The sequence below is a fragment of the Mirounga leonina genome, unplaced genomic scaffold, assembly GCF_011800145.1.
Source record: "Mirounga leonina isolate KUSES-001 unplaced genomic scaffold, KU_Mleo_1.0 Mir_53, whole genome shotgun sequence".
Taxonomy (NCBI): Eukaryota; Metazoa; Chordata; class Mammalia; order Carnivora; family Phocidae; genus Mirounga; species Mirounga leonina.
In genome coordinates this window covers 3,511,150-3,535,867 of record NW_023270807.1, presented here as the reverse complement: position 1 = coordinate 3,535,867, position 24,718 = coordinate 3,511,150, and the positions used below count along the sequence as shown (strand labels likewise).

General features: G+C 50.5%; 1 protein-coding gene across 3 annotated transcripts; it reads left to right on the top strand.

The window, feature by feature from the left end:
* Positions 1-1,176: 1,176 nt before the first annotated feature.
* Positions 1,177-23,195, top strand: ETV7 (ETS variant transcription factor 7). 3 transcript variants are annotated; one of them, XR_004676560.1, is made up of 8 exons: positions 1,177-1,367; positions 3,069-3,198; positions 14,390-14,554; positions 14,936-15,061; positions 17,316-17,531; positions 18,961-19,103; positions 21,367-21,537; positions 21,641-21,731. XR_004676560.1 is itself a non-coding variant. In XM_034990700.1 (8 exons), the coding sequence occupies exons 1-8, from the start codon at positions 1,362-1,364 to the stop codon at positions 21,756-21,758; spliced, it is 1,005 nt and encodes a 334-aa protein (XP_034846591.1). In that variant the 5' UTR covers positions 1,177-1,361; the 3' UTR covers positions 21,759-23,195. The 3 variants fall into 3 exon arrangements, 2 of the variants coding, with proteins under 2 accessions (XP_034846591.1, XP_034846592.1); XM_034990700.1 differs by having other exon boundaries at positions 21,437-21,537; positions 21,641-23,195; XM_034990701.1 differs by lacking the exon at positions 17,316-17,531 and having other exon boundaries at positions 21,437-21,537; positions 21,641-23,195.
* The last annotated feature ends 1,523 nt before the right edge of the window (positions 23,196-24,718 follow it).

The window sequence follows — 24,718 nt, the reverse complement described above, 5'->3', positions numbered from 1 at the left end:
AGAGTCTAGGTTCTTAATTGCTATGCTGTACTGCCTCTAGGAGAGCTTGCCATCATCACAGAGAGCTCTGTCAGATTGTGCATGGTGTTCTGTTAAATGGATCTATCATGATTTATTTCATCAGCCCCCTTTTAATGGATGCTGGATTGTTTCTAATCAGTCATTATCATAAGCCACGCTGAAATCAATAACACGTATGTTTTGGACCTGTGCAGGTAGATTTATTGAATATATTTCTGGTAGTGGGATTGCTGGGTGAAGGCTATGTGCATTTGTAACTTTGCCAGATTTCATCTTACTGCCTTCCATGCGGTTGCCCAGTGTTCTCTCTGTTCCCCTCAGCCTCTCCAGCAGATTATGTTAGTAAACTTTTGAATTTTGGCCAAAATAACAGGCAAAAAAATGGTATCTCAAAAACTTTTATTTGCACATCTTTTATAATGAGTGAGTCTGAGCATCCTCTTCTATGTTCCCAGGCTATTCAACATTTTGTTTTATGTGGACTGACTATTCATATCCGTTGCCCATTTTTCTATTGGGTTTGTGGCCCTGTTCTTACTAGTTTCTAGGAGCTCATGATGTATCAGTGCTAAGCCTTCTTTATAACAGCATCTATAGCTTCGGAGTTTCCGCAGAAGGCTTCGCTCCTTTTCTTCGTGCAGGTGTGTTGGCTTGCCTGGGGGAGCCAGAGACCCGGGAAAAGGTGCTCGCCAGGCTCCACAGGGTACTAGGGTCTAAGTCAGGAGGAGTAGCGCAGCCGCTCTGATGGTGGGGCTCGGCGGGGATGGTGGAGCATCCATAGGGCCCAACGGCAGGTCGGGTTGGGGTCAGGGCCAGGAAGGTTCCTCATCCCTAAGGTCCCTCCCATCCAAATGCGGAGACACACGGGGTGACAGGAAGTTGTTCTGTTGCTGTCCTGAGCCCAAGGACCAGGGGTTCTCGGCTCCCCAGATACCGCAGAATCTCACCTCCGTGCGCCTGGGAGCCAGGGCCAGGCTGCCCGAGGAGCCGTCCGAGAGCGGGAGGCTGCGAGCAGGACCGACGCCTCCCGGCTGGCGAGCAGACAGCCCCCGCCGCTGCGCTCCCGCCGGGGCCGGCGCCTGCCCTCCCCAGAGCCCGCCGGGGCGGGAGTGGAAGTCGGATCCCGCTCTTTCGTTTTCGTTTCCCGGAAGGATAGCGATTACCGGAGCGCTCTGTGAGCCTGCTGGCCCGGGGAACCCGAGGGCACACTACCCGGCACTTCTCGAAAGAGATTTCCTCCCACGCGACCTTCCAGTTTGGGGGGCCCAGTTAAAGGGTGAGGGAAGGAGGGCCAGTGGAGCGCTCACGACTGACGGCCGGTGGCTCTCTCACCACCTGTAATGCAGGTAAGAGCCTGGCGGGGGAACCCCGCTGCGCGCGCACGCGGAGCCTCGGCCCCCCCATCCCTTCTCCACCACCTCGTGAACGTACCCATGTTATCAGAACTTTTCCTTGCTGGAATCTCACTTTCCTACACATTCCCAAACCTCACCATCCATCCCTCACCGGCCCTTCCTCCTCACTCACCTCCAGCCTCACTGTCTCTCTTCCGACACCCCCCCACCCCGGCCCCCGTGTTATATACTGCTCCTCCTTACCTCCTCTTCACCCCTACATCAACCAGTTGTGACGTCCCTGGAAGTTCCTGCGCAAACCAGACCCGAACCGCTGGCAAACGCCACTGGAGAGGGGGCCCCCACCCCTTAGCAGTCCCTCTCCATTTGCCGTATTTCTCCAGAAGCCTCAGAACCGCCCCAGAGCAGGGCCCCCTTCCCACCTCCAAAGCCTTTCTCCACCTCCTCTCTCCAGAAGAAGATTCAGATCCAAATCCATATTTTATCAGACCTCCCCCTGGCTTTCAGGCTGAAGCCCAGGGCTCTAACTCTCAGTAGCTCCGGGGCTGGCATTTCCCAGGCAGTTAAAGCCCCGGAATTGGCCGGTCCTCAAGCTTGGAAGAGGGTAGAAGAGTCCACAAGGGGCTTCCTGCAAGTGTGAGATCTTAGACCCTTCTCCAGCTTGGCACGTCCTGCTTCCAGGCGGCAGCCTCTGAAGCTGGGTTACCTGGGAAATAGCACCAAGGGGGGGGGGGGGTGTGGTGGGGGCCAGCAGTGAGAACTACCCCAAAAGGTGTTAAATCCTCCTCTGCTTTGACAGCTCCAGATCCACAGTCTTTCACTGCAGGCTGCCCTCCTCGGACATCAGGAGATGAATGTAATGCTCTTGAAGATTCTAGTTTGAGAAAATGACTTACTGGGACTGGTTTCACTTTTACTTTTCACCAGCTGGCACCTGTCGTTGGGCATAAGCCCCAAGGTTACTCCTGTTTCTACAAAATCCTGTCACTTTTTTCAGCTCCCCTTCCAGATGGATGAACCATATCACCTCTGGGGCTAAGGTGGTTGTAAAATTGTAAAGATACAGGCTTCCCTTGGTGGGACCTTGGGATTCAGAAATGTATCCTTCCTTTTTCTCCCTTGAAAACAGCATTTACTTATTTATTTTTGACTGAAAGTCTTTTTACCCTGGCCCCTCAGGTTCCCTCTGTCCTCTCACCAAGGTCCCAGTGAGTATTCCTAGGCTCTCAGATTTCCAGCTTACAAGTCAAATCTTGGCCGGGGAGCCTTCTGGTGGGTTAGGCACACGCATGAAAAACTTGAATCAGAAAGATGAAATTTATCAAGTGTTCACTCTGTACAAAATGTTGAAGGTACCAAGCTGAAGACATACTCGGTTCCTACCTTTTTAAAAAAAATTTTTAAAGAAATTTCTTATTTATTTGAGAGAGAGAGTATGAGCAGTGGGGAAAAGCAGAGGGAGAGGGAGAAGCAGGCTTCCCGCAGAGCAGGGAGCCTGATGCGGGACTTGATCCCAGGACCCCAAGATCATGACCTGAGCCAAAGGCGGACACCCAACCAACTGAACCACCCAGGTGCCCCACAGAGATGGATGCTCTTTCCCTTTGAGAAAAATTCTTAATACATTTAAGGATGACTGAGCCTTCACCAAGAAGTCTTGTCTTTGACTGCCCTGGTTTTTCCTCTTTCTAGGAGGGAGCATTGGCCAGCTCTTCTGTGAGGCCCGAGGTAGCCATACCACCCCCAGGCACCCAGGCTAGATGTGAAGCTAGAATGAACTTCCTGGGTGAAGGGGGAATCTGCAAGCTGCCAGGAAGACTCCGTGAGTAGAGAGGAGGAGAAAGGCTGATGTTTTTATTTTTATTATTTTTTTTAAAGATGTGTTTATTTATTTGAGAGAGAGAGAGTGGTGGGGAGAGGCAGAGGGAGAGAGAGAATCTCAAGCAGATTCTCCACTGAGCATGGAGCCCGACTCGGGGCTCAATCTTATGAGCCTGAGATCATGATCTGAGCTGAAACCAAGAGTCGACGCTTAACCGACTGAGCCACCCCAGGTGCCCCAGGCTGATGTTTTTAAAGGACATAAATATGACACATAAACTTCTTACCTGAGGAACTGCCTTCCCTCCATCTGCTATTTCTTTGCTGGGTTTTCTTTAACTTTTCCTTGGTGAGGAAGTCAGAGGAGGGAAATGTGAATTCTCACTGTGGGGAATGCAGCTGCCATGGCCAAGGGTTAGGGCAGAGTGGGCAGTCTCCTCATTAGTAAGATGAGGGTTGGAATCAAGTGAGCTATGGGGTCTCTTCCAGTCTAAAGACAAGGAGTTGGGAACACTCCTTCCAATGAGGAAGCCAGATGGAGTTAAACAGTGAACAACAATTGTATGTATGTAGAACTCTCTTTTAAATAATTATGTTTAATTGTTATTGTTACAAAAGTAACATGTGCTTATTGTCAAAAATTGGGAAGTGGCAGGGAAGCATAAGAATATGTAGAATAATCAAATCCACCCAAAGACAGCTTCAGGAAACAGACTGGCCATATCTTTTAATTTCATTTTCCAAAGTAATGCTCTTGCCGGAAGGAACTCATAACCAGAGAACAGGCTATAGACTCATGTATTTATGCCTATGTTTCTTTTCGAAAGATTTTATTTATTTTTGACAGAGAGAGAGAGGAAGAAGCAGGCAGGAGAGGGAGAAGCAGGTTCCCCGCTGAGCAGGGAGCTTGATGTGGGGCTCGATCCCAGGACCCTGGGATCACCACCTGAGCAGAAGGCAGACGCTCAACCATCTGAGCCACCCAGGCGCCCTATGCCTATGTTTCAATTGCCAGAGCTGAGAGGTGGAAAAGCTAAGTGACATGCCCAAGAGCACATGGGCTCTCCATGCTAAGGCCAAACCTTGGTCCTGCTGATAATCTTCTAAGAGAGTTTTCAACATACTTCCTAAGCCATAGGAATCATAGGATAGGCAGCAAGCTGACCACCGGTGGGAGGTCTTAATCTGGGTGGGGTTCTTTGGACAGGTGTGGGCAGGTACATGTGACCTGGGTTGGGAAGCATCCAGGCTACTTCTTGCTCAGCTCACCCAGTGGCTAGAACACTGCTTAATTGATTTCACTTCCTTCTGATTTCCTGGCCTTGTCCTGCTTTTTTCAGCCACCGACAGGATTGAGCAGAATCTTGGGTGTGACTTCATAGGCCTTGGGAAGACCTGGTTGCCCCCAAATGCCTCTGCCTCTGCTGTCCATAGCCTGGCACTCTTTTAATGAGGAACAGAGCCTGTGGGAAGATGGGGACTCATGGATACGAGAGGACCACAGAGCGTGAAGGATGTCCTCATGCCTCAGAGTCATGGTGGAGGGAAGTAGCAATGTGATTTGGGGAGAAGAGCAAGGAGCTCTATAAAGAACCTCTGTTGCTTTGTTTTGTCCAAATGCCAAACCTGACTGGTAGCTTGGGGCTCAGGACTGTTTCAAGGAGATATTTGGCAACAGTTACATGGAGGGTAGGATTTGGGCACTATTCCCAACCCAAGCCATGGTGTTGAGGAAAAATGGGACTTTGGGGACAGACCTGAAGACCCTGAGTGTTCCTGCTGAGAAGGACCTTTGATGTCATCTTATGGCAGCTGAGGACACTGATTCTCATAGAGGGACAGGATTCTTTGCGGGTTCCACAAGGCCCTTTAGATTACCTCCTATGGCCTCCCCTATATTCAAAGACCACTCCCATAATTGGCACACCAGGTCCTAGAATGTCCACACTAGTAGAGACCCTAGATGTTGCCTTGAGTAACTCACTTGTATTCCAAATAAGGAAATTGAGGGCCAGAAGACTGTGTTCTGCCCAAGGTCAAGTAACCTTCAGTCACCTCCCTGGCTCTGGGTGCCTAGCTCAAGGTTACCAGGTAAGAGAGTACAGGAGGAGGAGTGGGGATTAAGAAAATGCAGTCATCACCTTGGTAAATAGTTATGCAAGCCTTTTAATGTTTCGAAGCCCCCTTTGGTGGGGCCCCTCTGAGATGGTTACCAGGTCCTCCTGCACATTTCTAGCAACAAGAACTTCCTTTCCTCTTCAGCCAGCCCATTCCCTGGTTACTCAACTCAGGGTGCAGGGTCATGTGATCTATTTAAAACTCCTGAGGTACTAATCCTATTGCCTTTGGTTAGATTTCTCCAGAAACAGACCCTGAAATACTTCTCCACAGAGGAGAGAAGGAAATCTAACTTAAATTCAAATTGTAGGGGCTTGTGGGTGGCTCAGTGGGTTATGTCTGACTCGGTTTCAGCTCAGGTCATGACTGCAGGGTTGTGGGATCTGGCCCCGTGTTGGGCTCTATGCTCAGTGCAGAGTCTGCTTGGGACTCTCTCTCCCTCTCCCTCTGCCCCTTCCCCGACTTGGAAGCAGGCTCTAAATAAATAAATAAATAAATAAAATCTTAAAAAAAAAAAAGAACTTTGATTTGTAGCACTGTGGGCAACTGGAGCTCCTTCCCAGTGGGGACCTCTGGGGGGCAGTGAGAGCACACCCTGAGTCCTCCCAGCCCAGGGGTAAGGAAGCAGGTTCTTCATCTGCCCACTTCCCATCCATGATGGGCTGAGGCTGCTTCCATTGACTTCATTGCAAATTGAAAAGACCCCTCGCTCCTCTGGGGAGAAGCTGAGCCAAACCCAGCCAGGGCTTGGTTTGGCTTCATCCCCACTTTCCCATTCCTCTCCAGCTTCCCAAGTTGCCCTTTGCATTGGCTAAGTCAGGTGCAGAGTCAGGTGCTGACATTCGGCATTTGGTGGCCTTCAGAGAGTAGAGGTGAGAGCCAAGGGCCCCCAGCAGCGTCTTCTATACTTCTCATCTTAGATTTAATGACTCATATTTACTTCTGAAAACATTCAGGTAACCCAGTTCTGGCCTTTAGTAAATATCTAACAGTCTTAAAAGATAGGATACACTAAATGACTCATTTTCCTGTCAACAACATCCCAAATAAGCAAACTGCTGACACATAATGAGGGGTTGACCTTTCAGATGGCTGGGATGATGTTATCCCTCTTTCTTGAAATTGGGTTTCCATTGCTGGGCATCTCTCTGACATTTATCCTCAGTTGCCCACTTCATTCCCTCCTCCACCTCTGGCTTCTATTCTAATCATCAGGGTGATTTGCCTCAGCAGGAAGGTGAACAAACAAAACACATCTTGCTTAGCTTTTTGAGTTAACCACAAGTGGAACATGCCAACAACTTCCCTGTGAAGCTTACGTTTCTGTGTTTATTTGCCTGACAAAGATATGCAGTAGAGCAGTCCAAAGTCCATTCTGAGGATGACTGTCCTGTTTAGTCCCAGGACGTGGGCTGGGACGGAGGGGCTGGATCCACGAGGCTCCAGCACGGTGCCCTGCACTCACAAAAGGAGATTCACAATGATGCTTCCTTCTCTGGAGGTGGAGAGCCGAAAAAGACCCACATTGTCCCTCCCCCCAGTCTCCATCCACGAGGGTTACCCAAGGCCAGGGTGAGGCAGGAACTCTGAAGGAAGTACAGACCCTGGGACCACTTGCAGGAGCCAGGCTGAGGTCCCGGGGGAGGGAGTCTGGGAGGAGATGATGCAACCTCCAGGGACAGCTCAGGGGATTTTGAGAAGAGGCAGTTTAGAGATGGTCCCCAGCACAGCCGCATTTGATGACAGAGACACTGAGACTCCACCCGAGAAAGTCATCTGTGCAGCTAATGGCCAGATGGGGCCTGACACCCCAGACTTAGTTCTTGGTCCTCACTCTCTGAGTTTTCCTGGAGCTCATTCCCTGGCACAAAAAGCTCTGTGAACTTGCCACTGTTGGATGCAGAGGAACTGAGGTCTCTGCATTTTGAAATTGACTTTCAAAGCTCCTAGGTGTGAATAAGCCATGGGAAGAGACCATAAAGCACTGCCTGCGATTTTCAGATGTTGTGGGCAGAGGGATGACACATCTCTGCAACTCCCTGGCCTTGTAAAGCAAGGGAAAAGGCCGTTGGGGGAATTCCAGCAGATGTTCGTGCTGCTGCTTAAGTTCACATCCTTCACCTATAGAGAGTCCCCGGGGCACTTTATTTTCATGTATACAATTCTAACAGTGCGGCTTCCTGCTTTCCTAGACCAGGGCGGCTCAGGCGCACCTGAGTCTCCCGGGAGCCTTGTTGATATGCAGATTCGGATTCAGTAGCTTTGGTGGAAGCGGGGGCACAGCCTCTAGGAAGCTGTAAGGGCCTCATTTTATGCAGCTATGTCCTAACAGTGCTTTTCAGAGTGTTTGGTCAAGACTCGCTAAGGAGTGAAACCAATTTCGTGGGTCAAAATAAGTTTTTTTAAAAAATGAAATAGACCTTTCGCGAATACTTTGGGCTCTTTATATATACGCGTGTGTGGGTCATGATATGGAATGCATTTTTTTTTTTTTTTTTTTACTGCGGGTTGAGGTCAGAATGATCTGAGAAACTCTGCCCTAGATCGAGGCATATGAAAAGCAGTAAGTTAGATGGATGCAGATGCCAAGAGAGAGGTGGGGTGGGGTGGAGCGGTGAGGCTGGAGAATAGAAGTGAATGTTCTGGAGGTTTTGAGTGTTGACAGTAATGTTGTCACCTGCCAATGAAAGGGAATATGGCAAACAACAAACAGATGGGAGATTCAGAACTCTGATTTGGGAACAAAGAGCCTCCTTCTTCCTGAAGTCAGGGCTAGACCGTGTGCATCTTTGTGCAGATTGAAAAGACCCCTCCTTTCTGAAGAATCCAAGCCAAAGCCAACCAGGGCTGGGCTTGACTTCATCTATACCCTCCCATTCTTTCCCCTTAATGATGCTTTTGTGCAGGACGCAACACAGCTGTTTGCGCTGGCCCTGCCCCAGGGTCTGGAGACCATAAAGCTGAGTGTGATTACCAAGAAAGGCAATATCAGCCAAGACAATCAGGGCAAACAATGGGATGATGGATTTGAGGACACTGGACAGACAGTGACCCTCAATAAACCAAGGAAAAACTACAGTACTCATGGCAGAGAAACAAGCTGCTCCCTCTATTTTCAGGCAGGCTCCACCAATGAGGATGCTGATAGTCATAAAAAATACCATTTGTTGAGTTTTTACTCTTGACCAGGCATTGTGCTGGGCATATTGTATATACTATGATTAAATACATTTAAATAGGCCTGGAAAGTAGATTCTTTTATTATCCCCGCCTTACAGATGTGAACGCTGGTGTTACAGTGGGGAGAATGATCTTGTCCATAGTCACCCACCAGCAAAATGGTGGGGCTGGGATTCAAACTCAGGTACCTCAGACCCTGCAGCTGTCACTCACTCTGAGCAACAACCAGTGTGGGATGATGACAGCTCCCGTTTTTTAGTGGACTGGCCAAACACTTTACAGTTTCATGCATTCTTCCTGAGAACCCTGCCAGGAAGGTAGAAGCCAGCTGTTAGTTCTGATTTTGTTGCTCATGATTGGTCCAGCTCTTTTGTTCTGGAGGTCACTCTATTATCTAGCAAACTGCAGGGGTGTGGTGAGGAGTAGCTGGGAAATAGCTTTGATGAGGTGGGAAGGAGAAGCTTGAGAGGGTTTTGAAATCAGGACAGAGGGGTTTTGACTTGCTGGGGTTGATAGTTGGGAGCCATGTCAGTTTCTGGAGCAAGAGAGTCAAAGAAATGCAGTGGGAAGAGAGACCTGGTTGGGGTGGCACTGGGAGCTGGTCAGGATGCCTAGAAGTCTTTCAGCTCCCTCATTTAGGCAATTTCTATTTATTGAGCCTCTGCTATGTGCCGGGCATTGCTGTAGGTGCTGGAGAGACAACAGTGACTGGGACTGGCAAAGTCTGTGGTCACGGAGCTGACATTCTAGCGGGGGATGCAGTGACTGCATAAAGAAGCAGGACACCCGGTGATAAACACGGCAGAGGGTGATGTGGCCCAGGATGGGGAGGGGAGCCATCAAGTCCTGCCCTGCTCTGGGCTGGGTGAAAGGCACTGCTGATTCTTCAGTGAGATACACGAACCCTCCAATGGTGTCTTGGACCCACAGTCCCTCCAGCTTCCCCAGCTGGGGGCTCTGTCCAGATCTGTCCCAGAAGCCGGGAACCAGCCAAGCTGGAAATCCCCAGTGAGCATGTGGTTGGGGCGGGGAGAATAAGGTGATATCAGGCTAGAGTCTTGAGATACAAAGATGGTTGATATGAGGAACTGAAAATACGGTGGATCATAGCTGAGAGAGGGAGAAGCATGGGCTGGTTTGCAGGTAAAGCCCCTGAGGGATGGTCAGACTGGTAAGGGGAGACTCAGGCTCATCCTAGTAACGAGGTCAGGAAGATGTCCCCGGGAGGGGGGGTAGTGGACGCCTTAGATGACACTCACCAGCAATTGCTGGCATGTGCTGGGCCCGTGTCAAGCATTATACTCTCATCACCTCGGCTAACATAAGAGCTCCACTTATCTTGGAAAGCGCATACCACATGCCAGACACCGGTCTTTACATTGATTATCTTGTAGAATCCTGATGACAGCCCCATGTCGCTGGTACTATCCTCTGATGAGGACACTGAAACACGTTCGTTTTGCCAGTTTCCAGCTGGCCTGGCACCATCATCAATCCTTTTTGTTGTTTCTCCTTTTCTTTTAGGGATGATTTACATACGGTCATGTGTACAGATCTTAAGTGTACCAATGTGTATGTGTGGATTGCAGCCACCACTGAGATCAGGAACTAGACCATTTCCGGTGCCCCATGAAGCTCCCTTGTCCCTCTTCCCGGTCCATTCCCCTCCAAAGGGTGACCGCTGTTCTGAGTTCTTCCCCTAGATTAGCATCTGTTCTTGATTGCATTATTACTTCTGGCTTCTTTCCTTCAACAGAGTATCAGTGAGCTTTAAGCCATGTGTCCTGACTAGCAGTGTCTAGTACTCTGTTTTCCATTGCATGGAAACATCACAACTTGATTGTCCATTTTCAAACTGACGGATATTTAGAATGTTTCCAGTTCTTTTCTATTATGAACAGAGCCACTGTGGACATTCGCATACATGTCTTCTGGTGGATGCATTCCCACCATGGTAGGGGTGAGATGCTGGATTGCACAGTATGGAGCCTGGGCTCCTAACCCCTGCACCATCCTGCCCCTCCAACAGCACAGCAGCCCCACCAGGCAGTGAAATGTTATCCCATTTCCCAGAGGGGGAAATTGAGGCTAAGAGAGGTTGAGTGGCTGGTAGGTGACTTGGCTAGCAAGGGGCTGAGCTGGGGACCCAGACCCTGGGGTTGGAGATATGGCCCAGAGCTAGGTGGCTGATCCACTGCTTGGAACTTGGTCCTTCCCTGGAGCCTCAAATCCTTCTGGAAAGCCTTTTTTGCCCCTAGTCTTCTTTGAAGACACGAGGAACAGGAAGGTCCCTTTTCTGTATTTGTTGGCCTTGAGCTGCTGGCAACAAAGGGATGAAAGGTGAGGGCAGGAGTGAACAAGATCTCACTCCGGGGTGATGACAGGCTTCATGTTCAGGTTCTACTGTGTGACCTCAGAGTCTGTCACAGACAGCTTGGGAAGTCCCCTGCCCATGTCTCAGGACCTGGTAGCAGGACCACATCTGTGGTTGATACTGTCTGCCAAGTTCACAGTTTCCCCCTCTTCACGTAGTTTAGTGTTTCCCTGGGGGCCGGGCAGCTGGAGGGTGGTGGAATCCATCCCCACCCTCTGGCCAAACACAGGACCATGTACTCCTGTGACTCAGGAATCCTAGTCTTGAATTTTCAGGCTGACAACCTCAAATATCATGAAATAGGCAATCCCACAAAAATGCAATGGCTGGTGGGTCCCCCAAGCCCCAGAAACCCTGGCTGGTTGAGGAGCCCACCCCTGATACTCCTGAATCTCGCTGTCGGGTGGCTTCCAGCTTCCACACTGCTCAGCTTTTGTGTCTCAGTCCCTTCTGTAAATCACTGGACTGATCTCCCACCGAGGCTCTAAATTCCTTTTTCCCCCAGCAAGGCATCCTTCTCCCTTCATTCCTGCCAGGTGTGGGTGTTATCATTAAAATGCTATCTCATTCTTCTCTGATTGTGCCCGTCCCTGACTAGTGAGCTGTCGTGTCTTGCCACATGTTTATTAGTAGATTTGTTCTGCTGCAGAGGTTCTCAACTGGAGGCGATTTTGCTCCTCTCCCTTGGGGACACGTGGCAACGTCTGCAGACATTTTGGGTTGTCACATCTCGGGGTGTGTGTGTGTGTGTGTGTGTGTTTGCTGCTGACATCTAGTGGGCAGGGGCCAGGGATGCTGCTGAATATTCTACAAAGTTCAGGACAGCCCCGACAGCTAGGAATGATCAGGTGCAAAGTGTCAGTAGTGCCTTGGCTGAGAAATCCTGCTCCACTGTGAATTGCTGGTAAGATGTTTTTTCAAAAAAAAAATCAATTTAGAGATGCTCTTCACCTATGATAGACATTAGCCCTTTATCTCTCATCTGCGTTGCAAATATTTCCCTTTATTCTGCCCTCTTTTAGTTTCGTTTATGGTATCTTTTACCACACATATAAAACTCAATGTAATCAAGTGCATCTTCTACTAATGTAACAGCCTCTAAGTTTCCTGTCATGATTGAGGTTTGAGGTTCCCCCCCACCCTTGTTTAATGCATGTGGGTTTCCTATTTCCACTTTTTTTTAAGATTTTATTTTTAAATAATCTCTATGCCCAAACATGGGGTTCAAACTCACAACCCGGAGATCAAGAGTTGCATGCTCTTCCGAGTGAGCCAGCCAGACACCCCCCTATTTCCACTTCATTTTTCTAAAGGTTTTATTTATTTATTTGACACAGAGAGAGACAGAGAAAAAGCGAGAGTGTGAGCGAGTACAAGCAAGGGAGGCAGCAGAGGGAGAGGGAGAAGCAGACTCCCCGCTGAGCAGGGAGCCCGAGGGGCTTGATCCCAGGATCCTGGGATCATGACCTGAGCCGGAGGCAGATGCTTAACTGACTGAGCCACCCAGGCGCCCTTCCCCGCCCCCCCCCGACTTCTTTTGAGGTTTCTATTGTTTTATTCATTAAGCCTTAATCACATCTGGAACTGATCTTTGTAAATGGTGACAGGTGAAGGTCCAGATATATTTTTTTCCCAGGTGGAGAGCCAGTTGTGGTTTTAGCATAGCTTAAATTCACAGCCCTTTCCCACTGAATTAAAACCCCACTTCTATCATGTATTAAATTTACACACACACACACACATACACTTCCGGGCTCCATCTTTTCCCCTGATACTTGTCAGTCTCAGTAATGGTGTCAGATCTCCATCACATGGCTTTGTGGTATGTAGTACCACAAAGCCCAGTTGTTACCTCTGTTCTTTTCTTCCCCCTTAAATGATTTTTCAGCCAGTTTCAGAAATTTCTTCTTCTTTATTGTTCATTCTTAAGTCCCCAAATAAAGTTAAGGGGATCCTCTCCTTCCTCCTAAGCTGGGCTGTGTTGCCCTGCTTTCTGACTTTGTAGCTCAAGGCCCTTTCCCTCTGTGTGGTGAGCAGGATTGTCATTAGATAGTCATTGGTTACCTCCCTCCTGCCAGCCTAACTCTGTCTGTGTCCCCAGCAGGGGCACAGTGCCTGGCACATGGCCCGTGATCACGGTATTGGTTGAATCGATGAACAAGTGGATGATGCACTTTTTCTTTTTTTTTTTTTGTAAACATGAAAATGAGTTTTATCTCTTGTGCTGATTTGGGACCAAGGCAGTCACAGGGTGGTTTAGTCTTTGTCACTGCCAAGGTATGGCCTTGGACAGGTATCTCCCCTGCCTCTGTTTTGCTACCTGTCACACCAGCCCCGATGAGCCCTGAGCTCCTCCCACTGTCACATGGCCAGGATCCTGATAGGGCTGAAACACTCTTGGGAGGAGAAGCACCATACAAAGCAAAGCAGCAGGCTACCATCATGGCGGGCCAGTGCTGGGGGCCCCAATAGTTTTAGGGGCCCACAAAAATGTTCTGATTTCTTTTAAAAATCAAGAGAGAAAAATGAACTTTTAGGCAGAAGAAAACATTTTAATGTATAACAATATACTTGTCTTTCTACCAATGCAGTCATAAAATAAAATTTTAAATACATTTTAGGGGAGGAAGGGGCCTAGGAAAGCAAGAGTACCAGAGCCCACAAAAGTCATAAAGTGGCCCTGTTAAACACAACCCAGATGAGGGGGGTAAATAATTGGCATTAGGAGCATAATAGGCCCAGGCAGAGTAGACATGTGAGGAAGAGGAATAAAAGAAAGCAACTTCTTGTCTGGGTATTGCCAGAGACAAGAACACACAAGCTGGAAACGGGTGTAGGAGACTTCTTTGTCCCCTGGGCTGTTCCCTGAGCAAACCCAGACCTGAGCTGGCACAACAGAGTGGAAGAGTGTGGCAGCCAGACAGACCTGGATTCTGGGCCTGGCTGTACCTCGTGCTACCTGTGTGACCCCGGGCTAGTCACTTAGCATCTGGGAGCCTCAGCTTCCTCATTGGGAAAACAGTAACAATAGCATGTCTTCTTCACAGGACACCATCACTCAACACAGGTCTTTGGAACGCCTCCGCTGGTTCAGGCGCTGTCCTCGGTGCTGAATACATACACTGATGTGTCCTAGCACAACCAGCCCAGTGCCAGGCACATAATAGTTCCTCAGTAAATATCTGTTGAATTAAGAACTGGGAAACAGACTGGGGTGAGGGGGTACCAAAAATAAAATAAGTGAACACATACATAATGCATAGATAATGATAAACATAAACATATAACTATATGAAGTGCAATGACAAGGAAAGTGAGGTGCCAGGAAGGAAAAGAACAGGACATGGTGAAAAACGGGGAGACAGGACAGGAGAGCACCTGCTCAGATGTAGCATTCTGGGTGGGCTTCTCGGAGGAGGTGACATTCCAGAGAGGGCCTGAAGTGGACGAGTGATTGTTGAGGGGAGAGCTCCTGCCCCTGCCCTGTGCTCTCTCCCAGTCCCTGTCCCTGTGGTTGCAGGCATCCAGCCGGCACTCTGGAGCAGGGAGGACGTGTTGCACTGGCTGCACTGGGCTGAGCAGGAGTACTCTCTGCAGCGCACTGGGGAGCATGGGTTTGAGATGAACGGCCGAGCCCTCTGCATTCTCACCAAGGATGACTTCCGGCTTCGTGCACCTGGTTCAGGTCAGGGGACTCACTGGATTCCCTCTAAAACGTTCTGATGGAAACCCAGGTAGGCCCAGGGAGGGAGATGGAGGGAGATGGATGCATTGGTTGGAGGAGCATGCTCACCTCTCACCAAGGCAGACGTCCCCTTTCCCATAAATGTTTGCCTGGTGGTTCCTCACAAGAGCAGGCCTGCAGCAAAGGAATCTGTTTGGCTCTTGTTTGCAGAGCCCTGAGCTCTGTCCTGCTGTCACTTGGCCCTCCCCTTCCCTGTGGCTCTTGTCTCCCCTACCCATTTCCACTCTGCCGCCTCTCATCTCATCAGCATGAAGCTTGTGATTGACCCCAGCCCTCACCCCAGAGGCAGGCAACTGACCCGCTCCCTTCCTCCACCCCTAGGTGACGTCCTGTATGAGCTGCTTCAGTACATCAAGACCCAGAGGCAAGCCCTAGTGTGTGGACCCTTTTCTGGAGGGGCCTTCAGGCAGAAGATGCCCACTCAGCACTGCCTCTGCCTCCTGGAAGGTGAGGAGGCTCTTCTCAGAGCTCTGGGACCCTCTCCCAAGTTGGCCTCTTTGGGAGGGCAGGGCTTCCTCCAGGCAACCTAAGAGAAGAGGCAGCTGTGTGGGCTGAGCTCCCAGCTCCCCTCTGCCCTGCCTCCTCAGCCCTTGTGACTCTCCTGGCAGCCCTCTGCCTTCCATCTCCTCATTTCTCTGCTCTCCTCTCCAGCAAAGAATTTCCTCTCCTCCTGGTCTCCCTGTGGAACTGTTCTTGTCAGGGACTCTAGAAGCCTGAACGTGGGCATGTCCACATCCACTGTCAGTCCTTATTCACTGTCATCTCTCATGGCCTACAACCTAGTGGATCATTCCCCCTCCCCTCAAACTCTTCCCTTGGCTTCCAGAACACTCCACGGTCACTCCTTCTCAGTTTCCTGGCTTCTCTTTTTCTCCCTTACTTTTCAGTGTTGGGATACCCCATGGCCCAGGGGGCCTCTTCTCTATCTGCACTCAGACCTAGGGTGCTAAATACCATCTAGTACTGATGATCCCTACATATGCCCAGACCTCTGTGAATTCTAGACTTTCACACCCCACACTGCCTACCCTACACCTTCCCTGGGATGTCTAATGGGCATCTCAACCCTAAAAGCTCCTAAAGCAAACACCTGATTCCTGCCCCACCTTCCTCCCCACAACCCTGCTCCTCTTCCAGGCATCCTCATCTCAGCAAACTGCAATTTCATCCTCTCAGTTGCTCTGGCCAAAATGTTGGATGTCACCTTTGATTGCTTTCTTTCTCTCCCACTCAAATCCCAACCGTCAACAAGTCCTGTTGGCTCTACCCTCAAAATCTATCCAGAACCTATCCACCTCACACACCTCCACTGCTGCCCATGGCCCAGCCCCCATCACCTCTAGAGAATCTCCTCATTGGTGTCCTTGTTTTCACTCTTGACCTCCTATGATCTATTCGCAATAGAGTAGCCAGAGAGCTTCATAAGTCAGATCATGTCACTTCTCTGCTCAGAATCTTCCAATGGCTCCCACTGCACTCAGAGTCAAAGCCACAGTCCTTGTGATGACCTCCTGCCATCTGCTGAACTCTCCCACCCCTTTCCTCCTTACTTATGCTGCTTTAGCCACACTGGCCTCCATGTTCATTGAACAAGCCAGAGACACTCCTGCCTCAGGGTTTCTGCTCGTGCTGTTCCCTCTGCCTGGCATTCCCTCCTCTAGATACCCACATAGCTCACTCCTCTACTTCTTCAGATGTCTGTTAGATGTTAACACTTCAGTGAGACCTTCTCTTACCATCACGTACCCCTGTCTTTCCCAGGATTCCCTCTCTGCCTTGTAGTGCTTTATTCCATCCCCCCTCATATTGTGTACTGTTTCTATTTCCTTTTTTATTTTTTTTAAAGATTTTTTTTAAAAGATTTTATTTATTTATTCATGAGAGACAGAGAGAGAGGCAGAGGGAGAAGCAGGCTCCCAAGGAGCAGAGAGCCCGATGCGGGACTCGATCCCAGGACCCTGAGATCATGACCTGAGCTGAAGGCAGACGCTTAACCATCTGAGCCACCCAGGCGCCCTAAAGATTTTTTAATTTACTTATTTGACAGAGAGAGAGATAGCGAGAGCAGGAGCACAAGCAGGGGGAGTGGGAGAGGGAGAAGCAGGCTTCCCGCTGAGCAGGGAGCCCGACGTGGGGCTCGAGCCCAGGACCCTGGGATCATGACCTGAGCCGAAGGCAGACGCTCAACGACTGAGCCACCCAGGCGCCCCTATTTCCTTTTTTATTTTAATCATCTCTCTCCCTTTCCAACCCCCTGACTTCTTCCACCACTACAATATAAGGTCCATGAGGGCAGGGGCTGTTTTTTAGTTAGTGATATGTCCCCAAGATTTTTAGAACAATGCTTGGCTCACGAAGGTTCTCAACAATTATTTATTGGGTGGATGGAGAGGGCATAGGACTGAAATACAAGGCACCTGGATTCTGGTCCTGGTTCTGTCACCCCTTGGCTTTGCAAACAATTTTACAGATGAAGGAATGGGTTTAGGAGATTGAGTTACTGTCTGGGAGCTGGTGTTAGCACCTGGGCTGTTTGGCCCTCACCCATGCCCTCTGTGCCTCCCTGACCTTCCAGCTGGGGACTGGATGGAGGAAGAGCATTATGAGTGCTGCCCCATGGGGCTCCCAGGCATGCCATTGAGTGGTCTGGGCTGAGGGAGGCTCTGAGTCCACAGAATCAGTGGTGCTTATCTGCTTGCAGAGGGGACTGGGCCCCCTCAGTTGGCCCCCCGAAGGGATCTCCTGCAGCAACCATCACACCTGGGGCTTGCCAGCTCCTTGAGTCCCTTGGCCAAGGGGCCCCTTGGCAGGGAGGTGTCCCTCAACGTTTCTCACTGTGCGGAGCTGGGCTGCAGGGCTGAGGGATCCTGCTCCTTCCCCACCATACCGCAGGCCCCCATTGATGGCAGGATCGCTGGTGAGTAGGAGGCTGTGTGCCCCTGGCCCAGAGGGAGGTGTGCTGAGGCCAAGTCCCAGAGGGTGGCGGGTGGCAGGGAGGAGGGTTGTTTTGAGCTGGGGAATGAGAGAGTCTGTGCTGGGCTGTCGGGGGGGATAGGGTGACTGTCCCGTGTGCCAGCCACAATCTGGCTGCAGCAGGCAGGGCTGCCCAGGGTCGCCAAGCCTGCCCTGTCTCCAAGGCAGGGACAGTGAAGCCGGTCATAGTCAGACAGTGAGATTGGCATGGCGTATTCCTCTCCTTTAAATTTTTATTTATTTATTTTTAAATGGTTGGGTACTTACTATGTGCCAGGCGTGATTCTGAGAACTTTATTTAATCCCATACCAGCTTTTGGAGGTCAGTATTAGTCCCATTCTATAAGAAGGAAAACGAGGCACAGAGACGTTAAGTGACTCCCCCAGGATCAATCACATAGCAGTAAGTGGCAGAGCTGGGGTGTGAACCCAGGCTGCCCGGCTCCAGAGCCTGAGCTCTTACCAGCCAACACACTTCCACTCCACATTCATAAACTGCCTGCCTTTCCAAGGGGTGTTTTTGTTTTTGTTTTTGTTTTTTTAGCCGTGCCAGTGCCTACATTTGTTCTGAGATACCATAGAAGGGGCAGAAGCCTGGTTTTTGGGTCGGAAATGCCTGGGAAGCACTAAAACACAAGTATCGGGTCTTTTTTAATGATAATGCTTACTATTCTTTGAGCACTTACTCTGTACCAGGCACTGTGCCAAGGGCTCTTGGGTCTATTATGTTACTTAATCCTCATATCACCATCTATAAGGAAACTGTGGCTCAGAAAAGGTTAGGTAATCTGCCTGAAATGACCCTGCTGGGTGGCCCAGGGAGGGGACCTAAAGCTCTTGCTCCCAGGCCCCCTCTGTCACTTGCCATCCATGATGGCACATTTGATTTTCTCATGCCTCTCACGAGGGGGCTTGACAGGATGGATTTAACAATCCCAATTCAACAGAGAACCGGGCAAAGGGCAGAGAGGGATCTGGAGGCAGGTTCAGCCCACTGGCCACCCTCCAGCACCCCTACCGCCTGCCCTTGCCACCTGCCCCCATGTGAAGGGCGTTGACTTTGACATCTGCCGAGATGGGTTAGACTCCTCAGTCTGCGTGTCACTTCAGAGCGTGGTGCCTGGGACCTGTCCATACCTCTCTGAGCCCATTTCTTCATCTCTTTGTGTGGATAAAGGTAACCACTTCCCAAAGTTGGGGTGAATAAATGAGACCTTGAGCTCCCACATGTGGCTGTTCCTGTTGATCTGTCGTCTTGATCATCCCACTGCATGCCTGGGCCCCAGCCTAGAGAGCCCCAGAGCTCCTTCCTAATGTCTGTCCTCACGGACCCAGGAAAGCCCCCTGTCTGGACCCCTTGTGTTCAATTGCAGACTGCCGGCTACTGTGGGATTACGTGTATCAGCTGCTCTCGGACGCCAGGTACGAGCCCTACATCAGGTGGGAAGACAAGAATGCCAAGATCTTCAGAGTTGTGGATCCAAACGGGCTTGCCAGACTCTGGGGAAACCATAAGGTAAACCGCAGCCCGCAGGCGGGATGGCCTCCACACATCCAGAAGAGGACAGAGCAGGGGTTCAGAGTGGACCCGTCAGCACTAGGGGATGGTCCTCAACTGACGGGGGGTGGGGTGGGGGTTCACCAGCAGCTCCAGAAGTGTTGGGATCATTTTATTCTGGGAGATCCTGAGGGCTCTCCGGTTACTTCTTGAGGATGGGGACTGTCCCTGAAACTCAGGAGTCTTGCCTTCTACGCGCTCAAACCCACCTTTGCTTAGCACTTGAGACTCTCAAAGTATTTTCACTTGAATTGCACCGCATATGCTGTGGGGTGGTTAGGCCAGATGAGGAGACTGGTTTCTGGGGGGACCTGGGGTAGAAACCCAGGTCTCAGGCCCTGCGGGAGCATCTCGTGTCAGCATTCCCCATGTGAGGAATGCTCATACCTAAAGGGACGTTTGCCAGAGGATTTTAGGTGGTTTACTCCAAATTCTACTAATTAAGTATTTATTTTAGTAAGAATTAGGATTAAAAGTTTTAACTACAATGTCAATCTCTTGATTTCCAGTGGTGATATTAAGCAAATGTCCTTGTCTATAAATAAATTCATTTAACTAAAAAAGGAGTCTTTTTAAAAAAAAAAAAAGGAGTCTTAAAAAAAAACAACTATTAGCAATCATGGTAATCTGTAATAGCATTTCCTAACATGGCATGGCATTTGATCAGCAGGCACCGCTCTGAGGGCTTTCCCTGTATTAACTCATTTAATCCTCAGGCTGCTTGGTGAAGTAGACACCTGGTGAAGTAGACACCAGAGGGGAAACAGAAGCCCGTAGTGGTTTCTCCAAGAGTCTGCAGCCAGTAGATGGCAGAGCACGGACTCGAACACAGAGTGTGTGGCTCAGGGCTCCCCTCTATTTCAAAGATTGATTGATTGATTTGCTGGCGGGGGGCTGGGCAGAGGGAGAAGAAGAGAGGCATACTCCCTGCTGAGCAAGGAGCCCCACGTGGGGCTCGATCTCATGACGCTGAGATCACGACCCAGGCGGAAACCAGGAGTTGGGCGCTCAACCCCACTGCGCCACCCAGATGCCCCGCGATGCTCCACTCTTGTTGCCTCTCCGTGGTGCTGGTGGCTGGAAGGATACAAATGACTCGAGGCTGGGTGTGTTTACCTGGTCCAATCCCCATATAGTACAGGGAGGGAAACCGAGGCCCAGAGAGCAGCAATTCCGTTTAATGAGCATATGCTACATGCCAAGCACTGTGCAAAGTGCTCCCATGGAATAACTAGTTTAGTCCTCCCGACATACCTGCGAGAGGGACGTTCTTATCCTCATTTGGTAGCCGGGGAAACAGCTGCAGAGGCAAACAAACTTATTTGAGTTCCCGCAGCTGCCAAATGGTGGAGCCGGGGCTTAAGGTGACACTAAAGCCCAGCCTCTTTGCCCTTACTCTTTACTGCCCACCCCTCAGAGAGAGGAAAAAATAAAACGACTTGGCTAAAGTCACGCAGCTCATGGTGAGCTCCTACCACTGTGTTCCCCTTACCATGCTGTCTCTCTGACTGTGTTTCCAACGAAATATATATGTATTTGTTACTACTTGTGACATTTGCTATTTAAAAGCAACGCATGAAGGGCGCCTGGGTGGCTCAGTCGATTAAGCGTCTGCCTTCGGCTCAGGTCATGACCTCGAGGTCCTGGGATCGAGTCCCGTGTCAGGTTCCCTGCTCAGCGTGGAGTATGCTTGTCCCTCTGCCCCTCCCTTCCGCTTGTGCTCACTCTCTCTCAAATAAATAAATAAGGTCTTTAAAAAAAATAAAAATAAATAAAAGCCACAGGTGATTTACTCTTGTCCTGTGGTTCTCAGCCCAGTAGGTAGTGCTCATTATTTCTCCTCCAACCTTCCCCTGGCTTTCTCCTTCCAAACTCAAGAGAGCTCTCATAAATGCCCACAGAACTCTGGGCTGAGGGGCTTAAGAAACAAGCCAGTTAAACCTGCTCCTTTTTTTTTTTTTTTTTTAAGGAAATGGGGAGGTGGAGGATGGGAGGCAAGGAGACAGAGACAGATACTTTTTTTTGAGAGAGAGTGAGAGAGAGCAGGGGGAGGGGCAGAGGGACAGGGGGAGAGAGAGAAGCTCAAGCAGACTCCCCACTGAGTGCAGAGCCTGACGTGGGGCTCGATCTCCCAGCCCTGAGATCATGACCTGAGCTAAAATCAGGAGTCGATGCTTAACTGACTGAGCCACCCAGGTGCCCCCAAACTGCTCCTTTCCAGGTATGGAAACTGAGGCCTGGAAGGAGCAGGGTGGGAGAGGAGGGTGCTGTGGGACCGCTTTACCTTCTAGAACCGGGTGAACATGACCTATGAGAAGATGTCTCGTGCCTTGCGTCACTACTATAAGCTGAACATCATTAAGAAGGAACCCGGGCAGAAACTCCTGTTCAGGTGAGTAGCTTAGGGGCCAAGGGGAAAAGGGGAAGCAGAGGGGTTGGGTGGGCTGGAAGCGGCTGGGGCAGGGGCTGATTTGCACCTGGGGCCTGAATTCCAGATTTCTGAAGACACCTGGGAAGGTGAGCCAGGACGAGGACAGCCGCCTGGAGCAGCCAGAGAGCCAGGAGCAGGACAGGATGGATTTCAAGGAGGAGATGCTGGAAGTCTCTCCATGAGGGGCAGGAGGATTCGGGGCACCAAGCACTGATGGGACAGAAACTGTCTCCCTTGAAGGCAGCTAGCTGCCTGGTGGTCTCCACCTTCCTCACGGAGCAGTAGGGATCCCCAGCGGGTTTTGCACTCATGGGATCATAACCATTGTCTCAGACCTCAAAGCTGCCTGGGCACCTGGGAGGCTGAGAACGGGGAAGCCTCACATTCTGGACACTGTGGGGGGCATCGTTCTTGGGTAGGGTAGCACTGGGGCTCAGTGGGGCACGGGGAGTGAACCCTCTCTCTGCCCTACCCCTTGCTACCTGCGCAGCTTGGGAGCGGTAGCGGGGGGCTGAGAGAGCAACCAGCCCAGCTCCTTCAACTTACAGAAGAAGGTAGCCGAGGCCCCTCACTGAGCCTTAGCTCTTTCCTAAAAGGGACATCCTCCTGAAAACCCCCGCTCTGGGGGCTGATGCTGGCATATGGGAGAAAGGTCGGTCTTAGTAATAATATCACAATGTTAACTGACATTTAAGTGCTCACTGTGTAGGACCCTTAGCTCACTTGTGCTAAGGGTCCTACACATATTTTATCTCATTCCATTCACACGCCAAACCCCCGAGGTTTAAAGATGGGGAAACAGAGGCAAGGCTTGCAGAGCTGGGATGTCTCTCCAGAACGCAGTGCTGTTCCTTGGCTGGTTGGTTGGTTTTAGTGACTCTGCATGGATGGGACACTCCTCAAGCCAAGGCCATGGCCCTGCCTCTCTGCCCTCGGCATCTCTGCTGAATGGTTCACCTCACTTGGCCCAAGCTTCTTTCCTGTTTTCAGTCCTTTGTTGATGTTGTGACTATGACCCAGTGGGGATCGCCACTGCCCCCTGCACGTGGCCTCCTGTACTCCAGGACCTGCACCTGCTACGTGACCTTGGGCGGGTTGTTGTCCCTTCTCAGGAGCCTCAGGCTTCTCGCCCGTAAAATGCAGATGCTATTCCTGACCTGACCTCACAGGATTGCCAGAAATCTCCGTAAGACAACATTGGTGACATGCTTAGCGTGTGCCTGCTCTGTAGGAAGCACTTAGTCCGTGTTCAGAAGAACACTCTGCAAACCCAACTGCCCAAAAGCGTGAAAGTGCCCCTGGGCTATTGGTTCAGTTTCTCTTCTCCCTGATGCCCCAGGAGTGGCTGGGGCCTCGCGAAGGGGTCAGAACCTCTGCCCTGTGACCCTTCCAGTAAGGTTTGGGGGAGAAAGGGAAGGGGGTGTTTTCACTTCATTGAAAACAGAACTTCTTGGATTCACATCTTCTTTCTGGGCAGGAAGAAACCTCTGCCGCTCGCCCGCGGGAAGATCAGGAAATTCCCCCGTCTGGCGGAGCCTGAGCTGGCTCTGAGTCACTGTGCAGAAGCTGATAAGGATTCCTGGACTTGGGCACTCAGAGCTGTGACCACTCCTAAGCAGTGCTTCTGTCCTGGCTGAGTCCCGCCCCGGGCCCTGGACACTTCCATGCCAGAGCGGCCGGGCAGGTGACCTTGGCATAAAGGCTCAGTACGAAAATCCTTGGTCCCTTTCCTCTTCCTCGAAACTGTTCCATCTCCTTTGACTTTGGTCCAGGATGAACCCGTGCTCCCTAGCTTTTCTCAGCATCTCTAACCCAGAACTCCACAACTGGACTGGGAAAGACTGTCAAAATCCACTCATCCAGTCTCTTCTCTTATTGATAAGGCCACTGAGGCCAGAGACTGGCTCAAGACAAACAGCCCAGCTCAGCCTGGTGGACTCTTCATGCTGCCTCATAAGTCACTTCTTCCAGGTACGACATTGGCATTGGCCTGGCATTCGTTACTGGTTGTCAATAACTGTGTATCCCAGGGAATATGTCTTCACCCGGGGTGATGAATGTCACCCAGCGCTGGGGCCACTGGGACCTGGGCTTGGGCAGAGTCTACCACCCCAGAGCCCGGATGCCCGGCCTCCCCACTCAGCCCCGGGGGGAGTCCACCCTTTCTCATCTCCCCAGGCACGTTAGGCTTGGGTCTGGGATGTACACCTGGGTGCCAGGAATAAAAGGATTCATCCAGCCCTTCCCTCTACCAGTATTAATGGTCCACTTGCTGTCTACGTGGCACAAGGTGAAGCTCTGGGTTTACAACCATTTTTGACACAGATTCCTGAAAAGTGGTGGGTCACTGAAAACATGTCAAAATGGGCTTCCTCACAGATCATTTTAAAAAAGCAGGATGTATATATTCTCATGATTTGCAAAAGTAGCCAGCCATGTCTGTCTCTTATTTATTTATTTTATTTTTTGCCAGAAGTCAACAGTAAATAAATAATTTATTTAAAAAACTGAGTGTGTTAACAAGTTCATTAATGAAATAAATGACACAAGTCAGGTCTCCATCCAATCGAGCCACTTACAGCATTCACCCGGGAGCACGGGCTCCATGATCCTCTGTCCCTGCCGGGGTTGTGGATTCTTGCCAACAGTCTTTTTCCGTCGCAGGAAAGTTCCACTTCTCCCTGGCTTTACCGCGATTGATTGACATACAACACCGTGTAACTCTGAGGTGACAACATCTAACACTTCCTTCAATTCTGGTGGCCCTGCCACTTCTCCGGCTCTTACGGGAAGCCTGGGCTGATGCTGGTGACCTATTGTCTCTCTCGTGGAGGAGCCTAGTGGTGACCACCGTTCTTGGCTTCTTCCCCTGGTCCCTCCCCATGATGTCAACCCGCATTTTCTACTCAAGTGTTTGCTCCGAAGTTTTATAGAGATGCACAGAAAACACACAGTTACAGAGCAAGGGCTTGATACCTCCAGACTATCCAGCATCAGGCAGTACATGCAGAGGCACTCCTGGCTCAGAAGGAGTCTGGGGAATGGCCTGTCCCTCCTCTGCCGGCTTGGCCACTCGGTGGGACTTCTGAACTAAGCTGCCGCCGGGTCCGGCTCTAAGATGTGGGTGGGGAGTTTAAAGGAT